This window comes from Gymnogyps californianus, chromosome 1, assembly GCF_018139145.2.
Source record: "Gymnogyps californianus isolate 813 chromosome 1, ASM1813914v2, whole genome shotgun sequence".
Taxonomy (NCBI): Eukaryota; Metazoa; Chordata; class Aves; order Accipitriformes; family Cathartidae; genus Gymnogyps; species Gymnogyps californianus.
In genome coordinates, this window is record NC_059471.1 from 71,902,632 (window position 1) to 71,923,609 (window position 20,978).

At 43.1% G+C, this 20,978-nt stretch overlaps 1 protein-coding gene across 1 annotated transcript in view; it reads left to right on the top strand.

The window, feature by feature from the left end:
• AFF3 (ALF transcription elongation factor 3) overlaps positions 1–20,978 on the top strand; it is a 328,610-nt gene that overhangs the window by 195,597 nt on the left and 112,035 nt on the right. Inside the window, 2 exon segments of the mRNA XM_050912014.1 lie at positions 3,662–3,698; positions 11,117–11,168. Of these exon segments, the coding sequence (XP_050767971.1) occupies positions 3,662–3,698; positions 11,117–11,168 (89 nt within the window).

Sequence of the window (20,978 nt, forward strand, 5' to 3'; positions counted from 1 at the left end):
GGGCATCCGCTTTTTAGGCTCCAAAATGCAAAGAATGGTTTCCTAATTTTTCAAACGTGTTTTTGAAACATTCATAAGCTAGCTATTGCTTTTCACAAAGTGTGGTGTAAAATCTTTATTGGATCTCGTAGGGGATGTCTCCATAACTCTTAGGAAGCTTTCCCACAGGTAAGCTATGTGGCTGTCCCAACTTGTTAAAACCTAAGGACTACACCAAACTGTTGTGGATCGCACATTATTCAGACAAATGGGCCTGTCAGTTAAATAGTGGCCAAGGCCAGCAAAGAGGCTAAAAGGCTAAATTCAGAGCATCGGCTTCATCTCTTAGTTCCAAGCGATGCATGGTACCATGAATTCATTTTCGGTCTTTATGGCAGTGTTGAGAGATCAGTTCAGTTCATTTGCAATGACTCTTCCAGCCAGAGAAGCAAGTAGGCTGCAATCCTTTTTAACAGAAGACAGTTCCCAAGTGTAAAGATACTCATCATTTTGGGAATGAGAAAAAGAGAAGCTTGTAGGACTCCTGCCCTGTTGCAAGGATGCAAATCATCCTTACTTTTCTGTCTATAAAAACTGAGTGTCAGCATCATTAGTTCCCATACATGCCACACTGCTTTTAACCTGCAGCTCAAGTCATTAGTGGTCTGACAGCTTGAAACTTGAAATTTATTAATTAGGCTATTAAAGTTGCAAAGGCTACAGCAACTATAGCTAGACTAGTTTTGAAATCAGTCTAGTAATAAAAACTAAATAACTGAGGTTTATACATCACAAATATAACAGAACTGCATATTTGAAACCGCATGTGGATGTGTCCATCTGTATAACTGTATGCTCGGTGGATGGGGGGGATGTATGTGCATATGCTGTACCTGTATATGAAATCAGACCTCATTAACATGGGAGTTCTGCATTAATGCACAAGAATGGAAGGAAAGTCCAGGTCAGGTTTGACACGTGCAGCAGTGCCCAGTAGGTTTCCCAGCACAGCGCTGCTGGGACAGCACATTTAGGGAACTGTCCTTTATGTAATAGAGGGCATAAAGTTACATTTCATCCTTAACTTTGCATTTTCTTTCTTGGTGGAATTAATTTGTACTCTTGAATTTTACTAGGAAGGGGCAATGACAGTGTCTTTTTTTCTTGTTTTTCAAAGCTTAAGGATAATTGAATCAGTGTGTGATGTGACAGACTGTGTGTGCTTTCCTTTCTCCTATCTCTGTCACACTTTGTTATGTACAAATGATCAGGCATTATTTGATTGTAATTTTATTAAAAACATCTTAATAAATAAACTTTAAATGAATAATTAAATTTGGTAAATAAGAGCTCACTTGATGCTTGTGCGAATGAGCTTTCATGTTCAGGCATTAATTCTCTACTCTTGTGTGGGAAAGAAATGCTGTTAATTCTGCTGCCTGCTTTGCTCTCTTTCTTCATTTTTACTGTGATTTCATGTCTTGAAAGTTTGATCAGGTCTTTGATTTCTAGTTATGTGTATGTGATATTACGGGATCAGCCATCATTTTGTTATTTGAGAATTAATTTATCCACTCCAGGAGAACTGGTGTCTTGTCACAAAGCTATTGGGTGGTTATTTTCAGCAGAAGCTAAGTTATCATAGTGATGTTATTCTTTACATGCTCAATTCATTTACTTTTTCCTTTCTTGTTTTAACAAGCTGGAGCAAATGCACTAGAAAATAATCTCCAGAAGTGAAGACTTCACCTTTGGTTTTTAAGTTACATAAAGTCGTACTTTTTTCCTACCTCAGTGGGAGCATTCTCTATTTCGCGATGAGATTTTTGTATTAGCTTTTATTATTAAGAATAATTTGTTGAGAGTCAAGACACTTATTTTAAAGAATTAGTTAAAAGGAAAAGTGAAAATGTTATAGCTCATATGTTGCTCATATGTTTTGCTGATGTCAAATTTGAGACTATGCAGAGCCAACTGCAGAGGTAAGATACTGTGCTAGGCAGTTAAAGGGGAGGGTACATTCTTCCTGAGGTTAATGAAAATGTAAAAGAGTGAGCAAGATCCTTGTTTAGCACTTTCAAACACTTTTATAAACCCGAGGGTATTTCCATCAAAGTGATTGTATTCCCCCAAACTTCTCTAGGTACATAAATTCACTATTCTGGAAACTGAACATGCTCTAATAGCCTACTTTTATTGGTAGCCTGGTTGGCTACTAGAGTAGCATTTAAATTCAAGAGTACATGTCACTACATTACTACTGCAAGCTGATCCAGACTTCTTAAGATTATATTCAGTCACCATAAAAAACAGGCTTTAATATCCCTTCATCAGAAGCATTCACAAAAAGCTGAGACAATTTGTCAAAAGTAGACAATTTCAAATTATTGAGAAATTATTGTCAGCATGTGAAACATGGTACAGATCTTTTCATACTGCAGTTTGAAGGTAGAAACTCTTAGGGCTTGCCCAAAAATTTAATGTCTCGCATTTCAGGTGCGTACGATGGGAGTGAATTGCAGATGTGTATTATAGCATAAAAATTACAGATCAAAGCCATGCAGCCTGGAGAGCCTTGACTCCAGAGCAAATGGTGCAGATCGAGGGGATTTGACTAGCTGAGCCCTCGAGACCCCAGTGCCTGCGGTCCAGCCAACCTCCATTTAGAGATGCCAAGAAACTCTTGGGGCCCCAAATCCCTGAGGCATGCTTCTGAGTGACTCAGCAGCAAAATCTCAGCTCGGCCGAGTTGGAGCATCCTTGAGCTCTCTGGGGACTTGCAGTTCCTTTCTTGATGAGCTGTGCATTTGGCTCAGCCTCTGTGGACCAGGGATCTGGTCCAGTGCCCGATTCCTCACCAAAAATGACCACGTGTGTTGCTGTGGGTGCCTGGCCTCTCTGAGCAGTCTTTACTGCAGTTGTAACTGCAGCAAGTATACAAGGTGGTATTCCTGTGCATGTCTGAGTTATTCAGAAGCAGAGTTACATACAGGATACCTTCCCTGCTGTCATCCATAGCAAAGTGTTCTTTTTTCCCTTAATTTAAATATCTTTTTGTTATAGTTTATATTTGTATTTCCCTTCTATTTATAGGCTTCTTTTATATTTTTTATGAATGCAAACAAACTCTGTGAGTAAAATAGGTGAATATTTGCATGTGAGGAAAAAATGGTCTGATTTATTGCACCATATTCATAGATATTGCAGTTGTAGTACGAGATTGACCTTGTAATCTTGGGGACCTAGAACTAAAGTCTGTATTTCCATTCTCCGGTGCTGTCAATATCAACATGTGAAAAGGAAAGACCACCTGTGCTACTACCTCAGGAATCCAATGGTCCATGAAACAATATTGGTCTTCCCTCTGTCTTCTTATCTAAACTTGTAGAAGATAATAGACGAGTTTTGGCTGATCAATAAATGAATAGTGAGCAGGAGAGTTGTAATAGCTATACAAGGAATTGCACCATTAAAAGGTTGTTGTGGAATAAGTTTACAAGCCTTAGAATTAATGGATTTTCAAAGAAATATTGGATTTATTCTTGTAATTGAAAATTACTTTGAAACTGAATGAACAATTAACAATGCTGTTTGTATTGTTAAGGTAACGTTCAAGCAAGTATTGCAACTAAAAAGTGCCATAAAAATAACACACCGTACCTTTTTTCTGTTATTACTGTAGGAGTCACAACAGGGATCTACAGGACACAACAATACAAGTAAGTACCAACACATTTTCTGGCTGCATTGGGTGGAGGGGATGACAATGACTATGAAAAACAAGTGACTGATAGAGTAAGGAACCGGTGGCAGACAAGGACAGCGCAGAGCCTCAGCAGGCAGTACTCAGCTATGGCCAAATGTGGAGAACTGAATTGAAGAGTGACCATCAAAATGTCAGCTCTTTTTGACTGGGAAGAACAAAAAGGATTAATTTTGTTATGGCCATTTCATTGTGTAGATGAGAAAGACTGAAAGGGCAAAAGTGGATTTTTTAGAAAGCTAGGAAAGAGCTGACCTAGTTGCACGGCCAGATCCAGGCTGCCAGAAAATTCTGCAGGAAGACTTGTTATCATTTGTCTTTCATAGGCAATGGTATATTTTGTGGCTATTGCACAGTAATAAGCTACATAAATCCTGCCAAACTAACACCAGATAATGTCTCAAAGACCATATGGCCGTGGGTCTTTCTGGCTAGCAGTGTGGGCAGGGGAGTGATGTGTGCTTGTGTGGCTCCTGGTCGGGGCTTTTCAGTGGACTCCAACTTACAAATCATGGTGCAGATCAGCAGCACTTTAATTACATTTAGTTACAGTAAAAAACTTAGCAGCTGTATTGAAAGGAAAGATTGAATTGTTCTGCAAACCAAAATATTAATACTCTCCCCTGACACCTCTGACTGTTGTTAATGTTGTTTTGCGTATTAAAAATACATGATCCTATCCTGCTCTCAACACAAAATGCTCTCAACACAAAATAATCTCAACCAAAAGAACTATTTTGCTAGCTTCCTGACCTGTCAGCCAGCACAGAGCCTTGTTTGCAAATTACAGGGCTGTGACAGAAGATGAAAAATGCCCTGAGCTGGTATGTAGGGCTTTGAAAGTGGCTGGTCACCCACTGCGTGAGGGAGAAGACATCCAGAGAGACAAGGCTGGGAGATGTAGGCTATTAAAACGGTGTGGCTCTTTGCTGGGGAAAGGTTGGCATGCGGAAGACAATGTTGTGAAGAAACATGCAGTGGTGTCACTTAATTGCTGGCATTGGTTTGATATTGCTCTGAGTACCAGCACTAAGGAAATAATAAAAGGCAAAGGGGATAAGGTTTTGTCAGAAAATAATGAATACAGTAATGAGAGAAGGAAGCACGAAAGGGCCATAATAGAGAGGGCTATGCAAACACACTCAGAGTCACGAGCATGACAAACACACCAGCTGAGCTGAGGGCTTCGCGATGACATCAGAGGCCACAGTGTGTGGCCAGCTTTGGTCATAGTTTCATTTTGAGTATTTCCTTCTTTCAACACTTGAATAAAATAGGTTGTTCTGCAGATCTAATGAAACCTGCTTTCTTGTGGATTAGGAAATTGGTCCTACTTCCTTACAACTTTCCTCTGCTCCTTGCTCCAGTGGTCTCTGACCTCACTTTACTTCCAATTCCCCCATCTGCCCTCCCACACCGCAGTACCTCCAGCTTCTTCTTATCTCTTCATTCATCCTGCTCAGCAAAATCAGCATATATTTGCAGCTGAGCTGGTGCTGCACTTGGTACTACCTCTGAGACCCGTGTCCGTGAGGATTCTTGTTGAGGTGCTGGAATAAGACATCGAACAAGACACAGTTAGAATGAGACACAGACCTTGCCAGTCCTGTACATCAAACTCAAAGGAAATCAGGGAAAAAAAGGATTTGGATGTGTGGTGGGTTGACCCTGGCTGGACACCAGGTGCCCACCAAAGCTCCTCTATCACTCCTCCTCCTCAAATGAACAGGAGACAGAAAATATAACTAAAGGCTCATGGGTTGAGACAAGGACAGGGAGAGATCACTCAGCAATTACCATCACGGGCAAAACAGACTCGACTTGGGGAAATTAGTTTAATTTATTATCAATCAAATCAGAGTAGGATAATGAGAAATAAAACTACATCTTAAAAACACCTTCCCCCCACCCCTCCTTTCTTCCCAGGCCTAACTTCACTCCCGAGTTCTCTACCTCCTCCCTCTGCAGTGGCTCAGGGGGACGGGGAATGGGGGTTGCGGTCAGTTCATCACACGTTGTCTCTGCTGCTCCTTCCTCCTCAGGGGGAGGACTCCTCACACTCTTACCCTGCTCCAGCATGGGGTCCCTCTCACAGGAGACAGTCCTCCACGAACTTCTCCAACGTGAGTCCTTCCCACGGGCTGCAGTTCTTCATGAACTGCTCCAGTGTGGGTCCCTTCCACGGGGTGCAGTCCTTCAGGAACAGACTGCTCCAGCGTGGGTCCCCCGCGGGGTCACAAGCCCTGCCAGCAAACCTGCTCCAGCGTGGGCTCCTCTCTCCACGGGGCCACAGGTCCTGCCAGGAGCCTGCTCCAGTGAGGGCTTCCCACGGGGCCACAGCCTCCTTCAGGCATCCACCTGCTCCAGCATGGGGTCCTCCATGGGCTGCAGGTGGATATCTGCTCTATTGTGGACCTCCATGGGCTGCAGGGGGACAGCCTGCCTCACCATGGTCTTCACCACGGGCTGCAGGGGAATCTCTTCTCCAGCGCCTGGAGCACCTCCTCCCCCTCCTTCTTCACTGACCTTGGTGTCTGCAGAGTTGTTCCTCTCACATATTCTCACTCCTTTCTCCCAGCTGCAGTTGCTGCTGTGCAATAACTTTTTCCCCGTCTTAAATCTGTTATCCCAGAGGCGCTACCACTGTTGCTGATGGACTTAGCCTTGGCCAGCAGCTGGTCCGTCTTGGAGCCGGCTGGCATTGGCTCTATTGGACATGGGGGAAGCTTCTAGCAGCTTCTCACAGAAGCCACTCCTGTAGCCCCCCCACTACCAAAACCTTGCCACGCAAACCCAATACAGGATGTGAGGAAATGCTAGCAAATGACTCTATGTGGGAAAGAAATCTAATGGTCTATATGTACTGTGTTATCCAAATGCACATCTTCAGAGTTCCAATTAGCTGTTATTTCCCATTGCACCATGTCTTCTTTGGAGTGGTTCTTGAGCCTGTCGTTTGCAATGGTTTTACTCCAGCTCCAAACATTGTCTTTCTCATGGATAACATTTGCTTTTCTCTCATCCTTCCCCCACAAGGAAATCAAAGCATTTAAAAATCCATAATAGCTGAAGTTATACCGCTCTGTCACAATAAATATTATTTATCCGTGTTACCCAGAAAGGGAAACGTGGCCTGGTTAAGTTGAGTGATTCACCCAAATTCCAGCTCAGAGGAGAGAACTCCTTCTCTGGCCACCCACTATTCATCAGGGAAATTCTACAAAAGTTCATTTGAAATTTATTTTGAAATGGGAGAAATCTGGACACGTCTCCTCTGGTTGTATCTAAAAAGATTAGAAAGGGAGTTGTGTGAGATGAGGTAGAAACTAGCAAAGAACTCGCAGCTCTGTGGCTAAGGATCTGAGGACTGATGGTTTCCAGTGTGAGTGTCTGGAGGCATGTGTATGCAATACACACACCAACACACAGACACACACACACACATCCACACTTGTTTCAGGAGACATACACAGTGCTTAGCACCTGAACTGAAGTGTGCTAACAGCAGTCCCATAGCGAGGTGGGTAGCTGTCCATTCCAAAAAGACTAAGAAAAACAAAGGACAACACAAATCTGCCCATAAGAAGAAGCCAGAGCTAGAGAGGATTTAGCAATTCGGCAAATGTCAGCCTCCCACAATTGCACCTGCATGTATTTGGCAGGTTACATGGAAAATGGAAAGCAAATCTTAGTCTGGTCAAGAGTGAGTGTGGAAAAAAGAAGTTGTGCTGACAGGTAATTCCCTTTTACATATGCTTATCCAAAAATCTTATCTGTATTGTATCTGTGACATTCAACTATGCTTAGTCTATACATATTTTTAAAATTTCTATGATTCAGTCAAGTGAGAACAAAGTTGGAAGGAACTGATAAAGCATTAATGGCCAGATTTTCTACTCTGATAGGCCAGACTGATGTGTTTCTACCATCTGTACAGGCTTCGTCCTCCCCCTCCGCACAGAAGTATGTTAAGTGACGATTAGCATAAAAGCAGCTGCAAATGCTTACTGTAGGATAATTCATTAATATCCAGTTTGGCTAAATCACAGAGATTCCCTTTTCTCTCTCCTCACAGTTCTTATGCTGTTTCCCTTGTTGCTGCATTAACATACACTGCTGAAAGTAGAACTGATGTGAACTCTGCTGGCAAAGCACTCAGGAATCCATATTCCCTCTCACACTCAAACAAACCAATGTTCATGGTAATAATTCATCACTTATAAAAAGCCTAAGTTACGAATAGAAAATCTTTGAAAATATGCCAACTGTTACTGTTGGTTTCTTGTTCCAAATTACCATAATGCAGATGAGCTCCAGGGCTCCAGGCACCCTAAGGCTGACAAGCGTATACTATAGCAACAGCTTTCTACCCAGCAAGTTCGTCATCTGGATATACTTTCTGAGGTCTCTGCTAAAAGTGAAAAGTGACCTAGAGATTATGGAGTGGATGTATTCCATCTCGTGTGGATGCCCCGCTCGTGCCTAAATTTTAGGTGCCTTTAGCTGTCCCCCTACAGTATGTGCTTAGCTTCCCTAGAGGTCCACAGAGAGGCATCAGTGCTTTTGAAGTCATCCAGAGCTTCCCCCATCCTGTTCGCTAAAGTTTAGGCACCTAAGATGGGTAGACACAAGCCCTTCCAGAAGGGAGGATGAGATCTAAAAGCACCACGGCAAGGTGTTTGCAATACCCAGAACCTCCTCTACAAGACACCCACTTCCAGAAGGTCACTGTCTAGAGTAAGTCCTTCAGCTTGCTTCTGTACAGCAGTGGAAGGACATTGGTAGCAAAACCCTGCCTCTTCTGAAGGCAAGAGCAAGTTTTCCAGAGGTGCCCCTTACAGCCGTTGCTGGCACCCCAGCATTGTATGGAAACTGAAGGTGAGGACTTTGTCAGCAGCAAATGGATGATACGTAATGCTTATGTGCATGGAATAGGTTGGGGGCTGATCCAAAACCCACTCAACTCAAGTCAATGAGCAGAAAATCAGGCAACATCGAAACAGCCTGACCAAAATAAGCACTTCTCACATTTTTTTCAGAAAGCACAGGTGGATTTTGGTTTAACGAAGCTCATTAAAAGGTAATGAAGAAAAACACATCCATCAGTAAACCAGTCACACTCAACCTCTGCGCCTCCTTGTCTGCTAGGCAACATAAACTCATGTGTAGACAGCTATTAGCATCCAGCAACACACAAGAGGAGCAGCAGCTGCACAGTCACTAGGTCCAGAATTCAAGTTCAAGGTGACTCAAGTGGAGTGGCATACACTGTACATCCATGGTAGAGCTAAACAAAAATCTTACACTCAAGTGCAGCTCTCTCAGGTTACTCAGAGAGCAATAATTACAGCAAACAACATCAGCCTTACTTTTTCTGGAGGGGAGAAAGGAGGGAGAAGGACTTGGCCTGACTTAGCAGAGGCAGTACCAACCCATCAGCTAGCAGTCTGCTTCCCCGGTGTCTGTGCTATGTAACTAAGTTGTGTTGGGCAGATATAGGATTTTGGACACAAGAAGGGGATCATCACAAGCCAACATGCTATGCAAGGACCCGTGTGAATTGTAAGGAAATGTGAAGAGGCATCCCTTGGGCCTCTGACACTGCTCAAGCATTTGGGTACCTGACTTCTCCTGGGGTTGAGTGCCTAAGCCAAAATATACAACATAGCAAAGAGGGCTTCCCCAGCCCCCACTTACAGGAGCTGAAGATTGGATCCTTAATCTGTCAAAATGAATGTGTGGTGGGTTGACCCTGGCTGGGTGCCAGGTGCCCACCAAAGCCGCTCTGTCACTCCCCTCCTCAGCTGGAAAGAGGAGAGAAAATATAGTGACAGGCTCATGGGTCGAGATAAGGACAGGGAGATCACTCAGCAATTACCGTCATGGGCAAAACAGACTCAAGTTGGGGAAAAAAATTAATTTTATTTATTACTACTCAAATCAGCATAGGGTAATGAGAAATAAAACTACATCTTAAAAACACCTTCCCCCCACCCCTCCTTTCTTCCCAGGCTTAACTTCACTCCCGAACTTTCTACCTCCCCCACCCCAGCAGCGCAGGGGGGACGGGGAATGGGGGTTGCGGTCAGTTCATCACACGTTGTCTCTGCTGCTCCTTCCTCCTCAGGGGGAGGACTCCTCACACTCTTACCCTGCTCCAGCGTGGGGTCCCTCTCACAGGAGACAGTCCTCCACGAACTTCTCCAACATGAGTCCTTCCCACGGGCAGCAGTTCTTCATGAACTGCTCCAGTGTGGGTCCCTTCCATGGGGTGCAGTCCTTCAGGAACAGACTGCTCCAGCGTGGGTCCCCTGCGGGGTCACAAGCCCTGCCAGCAAACCTGCTCCAGTGTGGGCTCCTCTTTCCACAGGGCCACAGGTCCTGCCAGGAGCCTGCTCCAGTGAGGGCTTCCCACGGGGCCACAGCCTCCTTCAGGCATCCACCTGCTCCGGCATGGGGTCCTCCACTGGCTGCAGGTGGATATCTGCTCTACTGTGGACCTGCATGGGCTGCAGGGGGACAGCCTGCCTCACCATGGTCTTCACCACGGGCTGCAGGGGAATCTCTGCTCCGGTGCCTGGAGCACCTGCTCCCCCTCCTTCTTCACTGACCTTGGTGTCTGCAGAGTTGTTTCTCTCACATATTCTCACTCCTCTCTTCCAGCTGCAGTTGCTGCTGTGCAATAACTTTTTCCCCGTCTTAAATCTGTTATCCCAGAGGCGCTACCACTGTTGCTGATGGACTTAGCCTTGGCCAGCAGCGGGTCCGTCTTGGAGCCGGCTGGCATTGGCTCTATCGGACATGGGGGAAGCTTCTAGCAGCTTCTCACAGAAGCCACTCCTGTAGCCCCCCCACTACCAAAACCTTGCCACACAAACCCAATACAGAATGTGAACCAAAACATCCATTGGCAGAGTTGTGTCCTAATCACTGCCTTACTAGCTCCTGCTGATGCTGTTTTGCTTTGTATGAAATAATTACTGTTCCTGGAGCAGGATTTCGGAGCATGTGCATGTTGGATGGGGTACACTCTCAATAGCAGAGCTGTAGGGCCCTAGGGAAATCTTTTCCATTGCTCCAAGGTCTGCTATCCCTGATAAAGTTTGTGTCCTCTAAGCAGCCTCTCTTGTGGAGTTTCCTTGCCTGACATTTCCAGAGTACATGTGGCAGTGACAAGAAAAGTCAAGTCAGGGTTGACTCCCCACTCGCAAATGCTCCAGCAGTGCCCCTGCAGCCCTGTGATTGCCTCAGCAGTGGTCTGCATGTGTGGCAAGAGTGGTCAGTGTTAGCAATGAATAAAGCATTGATGTGTCACGTCTGAGCAGTTTCCATATTGACCCATTTCTGATGTCATTTTCTTCTTCTCTTTTAAAGGGAAAAGTGATGTAGAGCCAAAGAGTCCCGAGAAAAGCGCAACCCATACATCGTAAGTCACTTTTGCGTTTAAGATCGGAGAAGGCAGCTGTGTTTTTATCAGATTTGTTGGGCAAAATAGAATTTGTTTGTTTTCATTAAGATCAAGCTCTTTCACTGATGCTTTTCTTAAAACAGCTTTTTAGATAATGACTAAACATTAATTACTCCTAGAACTTTTGCATGCTAGTAAGTCAGAGATCTTTGCAAGTGAAATGGCTCCATATCACGCTGAATAGATATGAGATTATTTTTGTGGGTGTGCGAGGCTGGCCTTTACAACCTGACTTCAACATTACCTTAATGCTGCCGGAGTTTGTCACAGTTGCTAAAAAACATCATGTCACATATGCCTTTGATGTACTGATGTAATTTTAAAAGACTGCAGTCTGCAGCTTCACCTCTGAATTACTTGAAATCCAATTACAGCTATCTCTGGTCTCTCACGATTTTGTTGATGTTTTTGAATTAACAAAAGAAGTCGAGAAATAGATAGGAACAGGCTCTTGTAATATATCAGTGTTCACCTTCACTCTAGTGCAACAATAGGAGCTTTTACCATTTTTAACTCTAGTATACAAAGGACTGAATTGTTTTGCCAACATAAACCAGTCTATGAAACAGATGGGCTGAAAGTTAAAAAAAAAAACAACATGGCATCAGTCTCCCAAACTGAGCTAGATAAGTGAATTCCTTTAATAACTACCAGGCAGGAGCATTATGAATTTCTGCAAAACCATTCACCTTTTTAATCCCATTTGAGGGAAAGAAGTTCTTGTAACAGTCAGTCATGTGAATTTTAGAGTGCATCTTGCCCATAATTTATGTTTTCTGATTCCTGTTATTTAAATTCAGAGCATTATATCATGTAAATCTCTCAAAGGTGTCACCATTTGTTACATGGCCAAAAGTAGTCACAGAAGGAGGTACAATAACGGTGATTTATTGTGGGATGTTTTGATTTCTGCTGCAACTACACATTAAAAATCTTCTGCAAATGAATCCAGAAAAAGATTTGATATGGTGTAAGAAATGGCTTGTCCTGCAGATTGTGTTGTGGAATGTAATTACAGTTTGTCAGCATATTTAGCCAAACTTATTAAATTAATTAAGCATTAGCAGCCTTATGCCTTCTGATAGTATGATTGCTGGGAATGGTTAATATAATGATTCCAATAATTATCATTTTTAAAAATAATATCGCAATAAAGACTGAAAGAAGAAGGGTTTTAATGCCATCTGGAGGTATTTTGGAGAAATGAACACATTTATTTTTGCTGATATTTAGCAATATGTAAAACATAAGCCATCCTCCAAAGTGGTTTTTCTAGTTAGATGGCATTTTATTGATGAGGAATGTTCTTTACATTCCTTTCTTCTCCTTCATCAGATTAAAATCCCGTAAGATCTCTGAACCCACAATAGGGGTATCTCTGAACCCAGAATATGGGTTCAGAGATACACCCCAATATGTTTATGGTTTTGGTTTGAGACTACGTACTGTGTCATATAGTGTGCTGTATTAGATACAGCAGACTTCAGAATATGGTTAGGTGTGAAAAGTTCCTTGCCTAATAAGAGATCTTATTACAACCTTCTGAAACTGTGCGGTCTAATAGATATAGTATATTTATAATGCTTATCTTTAAATTGTTACTATATGCTAAGGCTACCCCACAGCAGATATTGGTTCCCAGAGCAATTTTTAGAAGTAGAAACAACTGGTTACCACTGATAAACGACTGTGTTCAAGAAGCAGAGGCCCCTCTAGTTAGAGAAATTTTGTGGAAAAGGAGGCAGGAGAGAAAGGAGGAGATGAGAGGAAGGGAACCAGCAAGTGCTGTACCAAAAGAGGAGGAAGAAAATGAGAGGGATACAGCTAAGAAGGAGGAAAAGGAACTGCAAACACCAAATTTTCAGAAAGAGGTACAAAACTGAGAGCAGTGGAAGAGAAAAGCTGAGGTCAAACACTGGAAATGAGAAAGAAGGGAGAGTGATATGAGCAAAAGCTATTAGTAAGCTAAAACGTATGTGGTATTGAATAGAGGGCTGGATACTTGAGTGTTACAGTGAAGTAAATTAACTCACGTTGATGTGTAGGTGCACACTGACATCCCAGTTCCCTTTCTGCTACCTTCTGTTGGCCTCCCCTGGGTTTCTTCTCTTTTCCATCTTCTTCCAGGATAGACTTTTATCCCTGGTTCTCAGCCAGTCGTGAATACAGACTTTCTCTGTTCTTTTGGGAATGTAGCAGCTTGCACCTGTGCTCGATGCATAACCAGAAGGACCTGCAGTGCATGCGTACATATGGATGCGTGAGCGCATGTGCTTGGGTCCGTCTACAGTAATGGACATACTCTTCCCCCGCGTACATGGAGAAGACCATGGCATTCCGCATGCCCCAGCAGTGCCCAGGCCTGCAGCTGGGAGCCGGTGGAGGTGTTCAAGGGGAGATGTGTGCGAGAGGGCACGAACGCTGCCGGGGGTCCCTGTGGGTAAAAAAGCCTGCACCCTCTTGCGAGGTGTCGCTGCCCTGAGAGTGTCGAAGGACTCCAGTTGGCATCTCCTAGCCGGGGTGCTAAAAAGGAGCGACACTGTTGTAGGAGAGGTGGAATGTTCGGGCCTGACCAGAAGAAACCGTGGATTCGTTTCACTGTGAATCAGTGTTTCCTTGTGAAAATGGAACAAACATCAACAAAAAAACCCCCAAAGCAAGTCATGTTGGCCTAGACAAAAATAACAGAAAAGACGGGGAGGAGCAAATTGATGTTTCTTTCTTGCAAATGTCTTTTTTATTTTCCTCAGGCATGTTACAAGCCACACACTCAAGCCAAGCTTATATGACTCAATGGCAGTTAATTCATCCCTGGTGCAGATTTACTACCTCCATCCAAACATTATTTATGCAGCTTCAAAGGACAGGTTGATTACCCTCCTGAATCAGGCAGTGAGGCGCTTGTGAACTGAGCGTTTACATGAAGTCTCCCCTCAAGACATTCATCCTGCCTTGTCCACTGGGCTCCAGGTCCTCAAAACCAGATATAACCCTGTGACCTGGAGCCCCGGGGCCAAAGGTGCCACCCATAACCTCCGAGAGTATAGAAAGCCAGAGTGCAGGATGCGTAGTGGTCTGTTCGGGGGGGTTGGGGTACAGTAAATACATCATTCTGAATAGCATTATGCATAGGGTTTTTTTCCTGTATGCATTAACTCCCTAGATAGACTCAGTATGACATAGCTCTCCACTGATAATAATATTAAACATTAAGAAACTGGTATGCATTAGATGATACACATTAATTGATGCAACATCCTAATGAGGCAGATAAATAAGGGCAGTTATTACAATGCTAGAGATAACTGAGATGGATGTAGGAGAATGAGAATGATGCGAAAGCGGGGAGGAAGTCTGAGCAGAGCTGTATCCTTTTGCACAATATTCCTATGGCCTTCACTGCCTCGGCATGCACAATAATCGCCTGAGCTGGCACCGATGAATTGCAATAAAAGGTGCAAACAATACAAAGGTGTTAAGCTGTCTGGAGTCTTCCCCAGTTGATTCATGTTCCTTGTAATTGAATGCTTTTAAAGGCACGAGAATTCTGGATTTGAAGGGGGTTTTTGTTGTTGTACTCTTAATATATATAGCTCTCTATGGGTCATCTGGTTACAGCTTCGCTGAGCATTTCTAAACTTATAGGACTGTTCAGAAATATCCAGCAATGTTTTGTTCTTTTGGTTTTGTGATAAAAGGTTCAATTTTCAATGGTCAGAAAACTTTCGCAGATTTTGTTAAAAACACCTAATTTTTATTAAAATTCTTTCTCCCCCTGGTTTTACCAGTTATAGTCTGAAGGGCTGCATTAAGGAGTGGGGGAGGGATGAAGAAAGAGTGCTCTTTTGTTCTTTAATATTTTCAGATACAGGACCTTGGTCTTTCTTTGGCAAAAACTGAATCTTTTCAGGAAACCTTGGAACGTTGCAATTAAAATTTTTAGTTCAATAAAACTTCTGTGCAAGGAAAAGTGATTCCAACCAGTGCACATGTTTCAGAGGACCTTGCGGTGCCATAGAAACTCCTCCCCGAGCCGAGGGTCTGTGATCTTCCATCCTCCCGCGTGCAAAATATGACAATAATTAAAAAATGACACAAATACACAAAGTGCTCAGCAAGACTCCCGCTCTTGGGATGACTTTCGATGTACTGTCTGTTGTGATGTTCTTCAGTACCTTTGTGTTTGTAAATGATTTCCAGTTCAGACTACCCAAGGTTAATCATGCCTGACTGTGATTCACTGCTATGCATTTACCTCGACATTTCTAGTGCACTTACTTAATGATATCAGGGCTAGCAACTAGATACCTCAGTGCTGTCTCTTTATTATCCCTCCCACAATTGTTTTCATGCTGAGCTGCTCCAGATTTTTCCCTCCCTTTTTACAAGAAAATTAACCAAGATTGAGGGAGGCTTTTATAATTTATGGCAGTTATGCAAGTTTTGCCCTTTGCTAGTAATCTCTGAGAATCGCAGCAGTCTCGGGGTGTGTGTTTGCTTGTTTGCTTTTGCCAGGCAGAAATAGATGTTCCTTCCCTGCACCGGTCCCCAGCATCTCTTGGAGAATAGTTTGCTCAGGGGGATCTTCAGTAACAGTACTAAATTCAGCAGCTTCCAAGCTGCCCATTTGCAGACATTAGCGCTACAGTCTCTTGCCCATCCAGCAGCTGCTCATCATTTTCATCACCCTGATTCTCCTTGAGGAAGGAAATAGGAAACAGGTGCTCGGAGCAACATCACTGTTGTTCTTGCTTGATGTGACCTACCTCTGTATTGGCACGAGTGTCACCTGTTGGTTTCTTGCCTTTTCTTCCTCTCTTCTGTCTTGCCCCTTGTATCTTCAGGGTGACTCACAGATAGTTATTCAACAGCCAAAAACTCCTGCTGGTTTCCCCTTCCACGGATGGGAAGGCTGAGGCAGAGGGGTTGCAGGGTGCCTCCAGAGAACAGAGAGAACCAATCTCAAATACAGGAGATCAGCTTGAGCGAGTGCTGCCAACGCACCGTCCAGCTCTTAGCCCACACGGAGCTTGGCCTCTCACACGTGGCTGATGTGTGGTCTTGACCTTAAGTCTCTCAGGCAACAACTGCAACCTGATTGAGTACCAGAGTTGGAAGAGGAGCCTTAATCCCACCTCACTTCACCGAAAGGCCTGGTACAAGTTATTTAAAGTTAGCCTTGGCTTTCCCCCATCTAAAATAGTAATTAGACCGCCATGAAGACTATCTTATTAATATTTGTACAAAGTGTTGAAAAATGTAATGTTCTGTAAAAATGGCTAAGGATTACTCGCCCAGAACAGTAAAGGAAATGAGCGGTAGTTTAAGTAAGTTTTTAAAGACAGACTTGGGTAGTAAGTGGTAAATGTCTGAGGAGTGCCAGATATAGGGAGAAGGGGAGAGCGGGAGCCACTGCGTCTCCCAGGCACCCGCAGACCTGGTGAGCACAGGCAGCCTCTGCCCCATCACCACTCCCCCATCCTCCCCCCAGAGTTTCAATCTTGGGACAGCAGTCACCCAATTTATATTAGAAGGATTTGGCTTTTGTCTCGCTGAACTGGAGGGAAGGATGGCAAATAGGGAAGCGGCAAAGCATGCAAGCTGCAGAGGAAGAAAACCCTCTGGCAGTACATCTTCGATATCCTTCTGTTTGTTTGCCAAAAAACCCATGATGGGTCAAGTCAATTGAACCAGAAAATAGTTAACAGATGAGTCTGGAGGATACTGGAAAGGGTGAAATCCATGTAACTGTGGAAGTCAGTTCCAAGAAAAGGGCTGCCCAAACTTTTATGGGATATAATCCACTTTTAGCTTTCAGATTAAGATACCAGGGCAACTTCCCAAACAGTCTTCCACAGCTCAAGTTGTGGGCATTTTGGACAGCAAGGACATGTGCAGCAGACACATTGGCCAATGATTTGGTGACACCTCTTTTAGTAACTCCACGGGCTCTATTGAGGGCCGTCATGAGCATATCAACCTGCTCATGAGCCACAGATGACCCTCCTCTGCCGACGAACACAACTTCCAAGGGATGGTAGACAATATGAAATTACATCCTTTAAGTTAATTTTTGAGATATATTGTTTCTGAAAACACCAGTGCATCGATGGCTTTTAATGTACGTCTGTGATGTTTCTGAGAAAAGTCTTGCAGTCCACACTAAAAAAAAAAAAAAAAAAGAGGAAAAAAAAACCCTTACTATGATGAATGAAGGCAGTGTTTTTCAGAGCGATGGAGGTCTTGAAAACTGTAGAAGTGAAAGTCTGGTGTTTATCCATGAACCAAGTTGCTGGCAGAAGAAGAAGGCTGGCTTCATTGCACTATTCCACCTGTTTACTTGAGCCTCGGCTTGCAGAGCTAACCCCTAACACTACCAGACTGTCACTCTGCTCAGCCAGTCCAGCAAGAACAGCTAAAATTTTAAAACACACTCCTCAGCTCTCAAATTCCCATGAAAAAGTTCTTTTTTCTACCCTCTCCCCTGAAGAATTACCCTCAGTCCATGTACAGAGTGTTTCTCTGTGTATTAAATATGTAGACCGTTAAAAAATACAATTCCACCATAACTTCCCACCCCAAGAAACAAAGTGATTTTGCCTGTGGGATGCATCAGAGCCACTGCGGTATTGTCACAATGCTGACGTGAACCTTGCCTGCCAATTCCTAACCTTTTCTGAGCACAGATTTTTTGGATTTGTGGTGTACAATGCTGCTGATAGTTCACAAAAAACTACTGTAAGTTGATACCAACAAATCTATTTTCTTCAAATGCTATAAAGACATTTTCTTGGAAGATATTTGCTCACACAGGTCTTGACTGAATCTGTCTTTGAGGTTTAGCAAAGTTAAGAAGGAAGAATGAATTGGTGTTATTGGTGATTTTTTTTGCTATGTAAAAATTATAGACACATAGCAGTCGAAGATGATACAAGTAAAAAATCTTTAAATAACACATAAAGTCATATAAAAAGATCTTAAAAACACGATGTCCACAAAAGCAGATTAGATGGGGCTTATTTGTTTGGTTTAGAAAGAAAACACTTGGAAGCCAAATCTGACCTTAGTTGCAGCTGTGGGACAAAATTTAGCTTCTGTTGAGTTCGAGTCAGACAGACAAAAGCTTTATCTGAGATGTCAGTAGGAACAGGGATAGATGAGTGCTAAATAAAAGCCCTACTGAGGTCTGGGGAAGTTTTGTGATTGACTTACACAGGGTGAGATAGGGCCTTCGCTGTCCTATTTTTAAATGCTAGCCCTCTCTTTTACCAGATATAGCCAATAGCTTGCGATAACCACCCTTATCGCTGCAGGGCTCAGCACAGTTTTGTTTATAAAGTCCCCTTGATCCAGGCCCTCTTGTTTAGCACATTCACCTTTACTATCTACCTGTACTCTGCACACCGGAGAGAAAAATAATTAGCCATGGGAAGCTACCCTCGTTTTGGTGGCACCCTTGGCTCAAAGCTGAAGGGGAACGTGGTTTAATGCAAGAGAAACCCTCACTTCAAAACAGCAGCTTTTGTCCTGTTGGAAAACTTACTATAATGCTGGGCATTATTTCTAATATTATACCAAGTCAAAAATGCTTCTGTAACACTGGTGTTCATTTAACGTCACTTAGAATAAAGCTGACCAGTTTAACTGGCTAAAATATCATCATGCTTGAGGAAATGTTTTCCTGTATTGCATCGAAAGCGTATTATTTTTCTCTTAGGCACTGTTTTCCTTGGACTTTGTCATTTGTAAGGGACTAATTGGGAATTTGGAATGGATTATATGTTAGCTCTGAATACGGTGGTTAAAGAGGGGCTGCCAGGAAAATCAGGAGATGCAAATACCTGGGAAGAAGTCTATTTCATCGGAAATGCCGCCAGGAAGGCAGGCACCATCGACCCCGCTCTGTGTTTTTTCTCTGAGGAAGATGATAAATGGAAGCTCAGCGTCTTGCACGTTGTGCGTGGTGGTGTTTTTGCTGGGCTAAAATTCCTGGTTGCCCGGGTAACACGTTTTGGAAATCCTCTACCCTGGGCGAAAGCTGCTGCAACTTGAAACCCGCCGGGGCTGATGCTCAGCAGGGGCAGCACCGGTGCTGGGTGCGGGGAGCTGCTGGCTTCGCCAAGGGATTTGAGGCAGGGAAACAACATAAAATGAGTCCAAAAGAAGAGAAAGGCAATCGGGAGCGTTCAATACTTTCAGGCTCGCATAACCTCATTTTTTTTCCCACACCATCACCGTGTCCCGTCAGCCAAAGGGCAGGGGGTTACCTCGTCCCGGGGCTGAATCGCTCAGTGATGGAAAGAGGAGAGGTGTGTGTGCGCCTGGAGGGTGGGGAGAGGAGGAGGGCGAGAGGGGGAGAAAGAGAGATACAGGGTTCTGGCCATCTGCCAAGAAAAATAACTAACATTTTGCAAAAGAGAAATCCTAAGACTGAGGTCATAGTATGGAAAAAGTCTGTTTCACAGACTCTTGAGCCTGAATACAGGCCAAGTTTTTTTATGGTGTGGTTTTTTTTTTTTTTTAAATGCAGGCATCCTATTAACATTTGAACACTAAAGCTCGTCCAGGAATGGAAAGATTTTGGAATTTGAAGTGCCTTAGTTTTCTACTTTGTTGGTACACAGATATATTTTTTTAATTACAAGAAAGTGAGGTTTTGAATGAGAAGCTCCCTCGTTTTGCTTTTAACTTATTTTACAACTATGAAGACCAAATTAAGGGAATCTAAAGAAATGCCTGTTTCTCCCACAGAGTGACCAACTAAAAAAAAAGAAACTTTTCAAGCTTGGTGGACAACTTTTTATTTGCCATGCAAAATACAAAAAGATACTGAAACCTGAAATGATGATGAATTTTCCTGTGTGGAAAAGTCCTACTGTTTAGCCATGAATAGCTGTGATTTTTTTAAACCTTTATAGTAGCAAGCTGACAGTTTCATGACAAATTACTTTTCATACCTAACTAAACAAATTATTGAAGTTCTTCTGCCTTAATCTCTGGATTTGGATTAAATGTCAGAGTGTGGATATTTTTTAACTGGGGGAAAAAAATAACTCTTTGGATTTGTTAGGATGTTATTGCAAGCAAGTTTTCTGGTCTTTGATTTGCTAAGCTACAACTGGAGTCTGCCTTCCTCAGGGTAAGAATATTTCCACATTATCATTTCACCTGCGGTATTTTAAGAGGGAGAATATTATATCTCAGTGTGTATCTCGGCTTTGTGCATTCTGTTCTTTGTTTAGCATGCAGACAAGCTTCATCTCCCAAAAGAGATGTGGAATATATTTATTGGCAATTTAGAATTGATGATAGATTTGACAAGCAAGCAGGGTGACACACCGAAGCTATCAAAGCTGGAGATGAATCAGGACAAAGGTTTGGATGAGGTATATTGTTCCTGAGATTCAAAAGGGTTATACTTACAGATCATTCCAAAATCAAGGCAACTATACCACTGACTTACAAAGATAAAAGCTAAGTTTTTTTCCAAGAAAAAAAAACATGGTTTGATTGGCCCACAGACTTTTTATGGCAAAATAGAGCAATTACAGCTGGCATTTCTGCATGCTGATTTTTATTACTTTTGTAAGATATTTTGTCAGGATTCATTTGTGCTGATTCCCCCTTTCATGGCATAAACTGTAAGCAATTGTAGGTAGAGAGAAGGAATCTCTTGACATATTTCTTCAGAGATACACTCCAGGAGGTGCGATAGATCAGGTATACTAAATTAAAACAGAACTGATCTGTTACCTGATAAGCATGTGG